Below are 4,295 nucleotides of genomic sequence, written 5' to 3'. Positions count from 1 at the left end.
GGGGGTGCACCCACCCAGCTGGTTCCGCCCCTGCCAGTAGTGGTTTATGGGCGCCCCCCGGGGGCCTGACTGGTTCCAATTTCGATAGCGCCCCGTCCAGGACCTATTATAGGCATTACCAGCACAATCAAACTGTCAGATTCGTTTGATATAATTACAGTTTACTGCGCCGCGCCCCGCCGAGCCCGACCCCGCCTCGCCACGCCGCGCCCCGCCCCCCAGAGGCTCCACCTATGTCCCTCTTGTCATCGGCCGTCATTAGCGCCTTTCACCCACCCTCAGTGAGCGGGCAGCAGTCAGGATTTCGCAGCAGGATTTGCTCATACAATATGACAAGCAACAAAATTGCCAAATAGAGTAGCACAAAAAATATCGGAATTGTACGTGCCTCATAAAACAAAGGTAGAGAAAGAAGACCCTGTTGAGTTTTACTTCACTAGCATCGTATTATAAATATGCAGGGATGGGCACAAATTTTTATGTAATGTCTCGTGCGTTTTACAGTCAGAGTCACTAATAATGACATTATTAATTATTATGATATTTATGTAATTCTCAGAAAGTGGTACTAACTTAATATCATACCGCGACGTGCAGTAAGGTGGAAGGAGCACATTTCCAGTCAGCTTGCTGACAAAGAAAAAGTATGCGTGATTGCAAACACGTAAGCGTCGGGCAGGGGGTGATGGAAAAAGGGGGGGGGGGAGTCACATTCGTACAAGAGTGCCACCGTAGCGACGCACACGCACATACGCAGCGTGTACGCGTCCCCAATGAGGAGTTCACAAAGGAAACACCATAGAGCTTTATAATTGAAAACGAAATATAATCCCCGACGTGTCAGAGAGTGCAAGTCAGCGCAGCGCAATGGGACATTATGGAAATGCTGCGACGGTCAACGCACTCAACGGACGGCTGCTGATGCCGACGCAAGAACGCTGATACATCCATTGGTGTGGAAATTAGCCCCGCGTTGTTCAGAATAGGGAATTCATATGTCTCTAGAGAAAAGAGTATCTACAAAGTATGAGTTTTCGGTTTGCAACCAGTGCGGCGAGGGGCCTGAACAGAAGAATGGTGGTAAAAAACAAAGATTACACGCAAACCAAGACGAAAAGACCATTCTCGTCTCTCCAAGTTGCGCACGTTATAGGTCACGGCAAATGGATGCTCGTTTTGTCGCAGAGCGTGCAACATGGCGTGGCGTGGCTTGGCGCCCCGCGTTGTGCAAGGCGCAAGGCTCCCGTCATGTGCGAGGACTTACGTTCATTTACGGCCCATTATTTGCCGGACTAATCGAACACGGCGACAGTAATTGGATTGAGTAACAGTATCATTGTTGAGCGTTAATTGTTGATCGCAATCGTCACACGCCGTATTCAGACATCAATAAGCAAAGCGAGAGTTTATTTGCTTAGTCAATTGATTACCGGTCGCGGTTCATGGCAGCTCAATTAACTTTTTCCGTGTCTCGGCGCGGCGCGGCGGGTGCGTGGGTTGTTTTCCTTTTAACGAATTCTCTCCACCTTTCCCTTTTTTTTACTGTGCACATATTTTAGAGCAGACAAGGTTCTTGACAGCTCGGCAAAAAGAGCCTACTTGGATAGGGTGTTTTTTTCTCTAAATCAAATAATAGCAATTTTTTCCTACGAAATAAAAGGAAGGGAAGGGGGTGGTGACAAAAATAACCTCCCAGATAGTGTTGCACTAAAATCTTGCCAGAAGTAATAAAAATAAATCAGTTGAGTATTTTGTCGAGCACTGCTTTCCCGCCGCTCACTCTGGGCTCTGATTGTCTGATGACAGACGAGGCGAACGCGCCCCCCCTCGGCCCAGCGGCGCACCCACTTACCACGCTTGCAAGGTTTACGAACCGTGCCTTGCTCTTGCACAGCAGCCTCATAAACGAGTATGAAAAATATTTCGAGCGGTGCTGTGCCCTGCAGCCGGCGCGGCCTATGGCGGCAGGTGCGCGCACTACGGGCGCACGTCCCATCCCCTCTTGGCTGCGCGCCGGCCGGCGGGCACTGCACCGGGAATACCAGATTAGCGTTGCGTTTCAAAGCAAATTAAATTATAAAGGACAGGAGCGTCGCGCGGTGCGGCCGCCTCAAAAGAGAAGAGAGGCCACTTTACATTCGGGCCGCAGTGTGGCCGCGCCGTGTACGACACCACTGCGCGCACCGAAGCGGGCGGATGTGTTTGACTTTTATAACTTCCACGGAATCCATCCACATGAGCCCCCAAAACTACGACACTCATATGTGACATACACGGCAATATGGGAAGGTTACCGGGCTCGGAGACCCCATATGATATTATATTGCATACGTGCAGCTAAAGTTTTATTCAAACACGGAAACACATGACTTCGTTGTGAGGATCAATTATGTTTGGTAAGGCTAAATTCGATAGCTGGAATCGAAAAATCGATACCCACAACCACGAGTACGAAAAGAACGAACTCCAGCTTGGTTCTATTTGTACAAGTGTTCGGTCGTGACAACCAACTCCTGCTTGTCAGGATCGGATTGTCGATTCCAGCTTTCGAATTTAGCCTACCAAATAGAACTGATCCCCACGAGAAAGTCTTTTTTTCGTTAAGATCTGGATTCTATTTGTAAAGCGGAATTTACCATTTGCATGTTGTCTTTGAAAACTATTGATTTTTTTTTCGAAAAGTTTGATGTTTTTACTGGGTAAATCTCTGGTAATAGTGCCTCCAACAGAAGGTCTTAAAGCCCCTCATAGGGTAAAGACAAGAGAACAAGCCTCATAGCATGCACGTCTCTGACAAATGCACTTCAACACATTCGCTACTGTGAAGGCTGGCTGTCAAAAAATGTATCATGTCTCTCGGTCTGTCTCCAGGCCCCGATTTCGCAGGCTTCCTTCTTCACCCCTTCCGCAAGCCTAAGAGGATCCGGACCGCCTTCAGTCCCAACCAGCTGCTCAAGCTGGAGAAGGCCTTCGAGAACAATCACTACGTGGTCGGCGCCGAGAGGAAGCAACTAGCCCAGAGCCTTGGGCTTTCGGAGACCCAGGTGAGCCCCGCGTTCAAGTCGCCACGGTGATGTAAAGGCGTGCGCGTGCTTAACGTTAAAAATGATAACTGTTATCAACTGACACGTTCTCGAGGTGACTTCAAAAACTGATAAAGTTTATTTATCAGGATTCTGATACGTTCAGGACATAAACAGTTTTTAAGCTGTTCAGATCTAATCTAGTGCTTATCGAAAGAATGAGCCAATAAACGTCAATATTCAGTGTCAGTACACGTTGTTCGGTCCGTCTACGTACTTACCCGCCGTGTGACTCCCCACCAGCCACATAAGCCACGCTTCCAGCAGGATGTAGAGAAGGGGGCGTTAAAGACATCTCAAAGGCAGGGTAATTGGCTCAGGTTCGCGCCTCGTCCGGCTGGTAACAAGGCGAGAAAAGGAACTTCCCCTCTCCTCTCTCTCTCCACCAGTGAAGGGCCCAGCCAAGCTGCAACACGGCAAAAAAATGTAACGTTACCGATGTGGAGCATTTAGCATCCTTTTAGATTCAAAAGAAACTTATTGGGGACGCTTCATATTTCTTGCGAGTTTTCAACGACTCATATCAGATCAGATGAGTGGCCTTTTTGTCTGTGTGTGTCACGCGTTCCAAACACACCCCGCTGAAGGCGCGGCCCCGCTTCTGGTTGGCTGCGTTAGCACGATGGAGTCATTGAAGCGAGCACAGTCACGTACCGGAACGCTCATTGGCTGGCTTCATAACGCGCCGAGTGAAACGCGGCCAAGGTTACAAAACGTCAAAACCAGAAACAATTTCAGATGAGCTTGAATCTATTTAACTGTTTTTTCTAAACTAATTTTCTAATACTACATTTAATTTTCGATCTTGATGTTCTACCCCTATCGTCAACTGGAAAACTGCCTTGGCATTCTTTTTCGCTCAGATATATCGATCAGCTCCAAGAGGGGAGGATAACAATTCAGAGGGAGAGTTCACACCGTCTAAAAATGCTCCACCGCCAGCCATTGCCACCAGCCCGGTCAGCATCCCCCTTCTTCATGGCCGCTAAAACCGGCTCTCGGGCGCGCCGAGCCGCAGCTACGCGCATTAGGAGAGAAACACGCCGAGCGGGAGGGGTGGCCGCCATCTTGGCGCATTTGTCGCTGTTAGCCTAGTATTGGCCGCGCTCCCCTCCGCGCGTTTGTTCAGCCAAATGGGGACCAGCTTCCGAATCTGATTGTCCCCGCTAGTGCCGCCGCGCGCAGCCAGGCGGGACCGGGAGGGGGAGGGGG

The 4,295-nt window shown here is 49.5% G+C and overlaps 1 protein-coding gene across 1 annotated transcript in view; it reads left to right on the top strand.

The window, feature by feature from the left end:
- Nucleotides 1-1,781: 1,781 nt before the first annotated feature.
- The window catches only part of LOC113212635 (homeobox protein EMX1-like), an 8,259-nt gene continuing 5,745 nt past the window's right edge, over nt 1,782-4,295 (top strand). The window contains exon 1 of the mRNA XM_026431429.2: nt 1,782-3,044. Coding sequence (XP_026287214.1) covers nt 2,850-3,044 — 195 coding nt within the window. The 5' untranslated portion in view covers nt 1,782-2,849. The remainder of the gene's footprint in view (nt 3,045-4,295) is intronic.

Source organism: Frankliniella occidentalis, unplaced genomic scaffold (genome assembly GCF_000697945.3).
Source record: "Frankliniella occidentalis isolate FOCC.00 unplaced genomic scaffold, Focc_3.1 Scaffold35, whole genome shotgun sequence".
NCBI classification, from domain to species: Eukaryota; Metazoa; Arthropoda; class Insecta; order Thysanoptera; family Thripidae; genus Frankliniella; species Frankliniella occidentalis.
The sequence above is the reverse complement of the archived record's forward strand: the minus strand, read 5'-3'. Positions and strand labels throughout refer to the sequence as shown.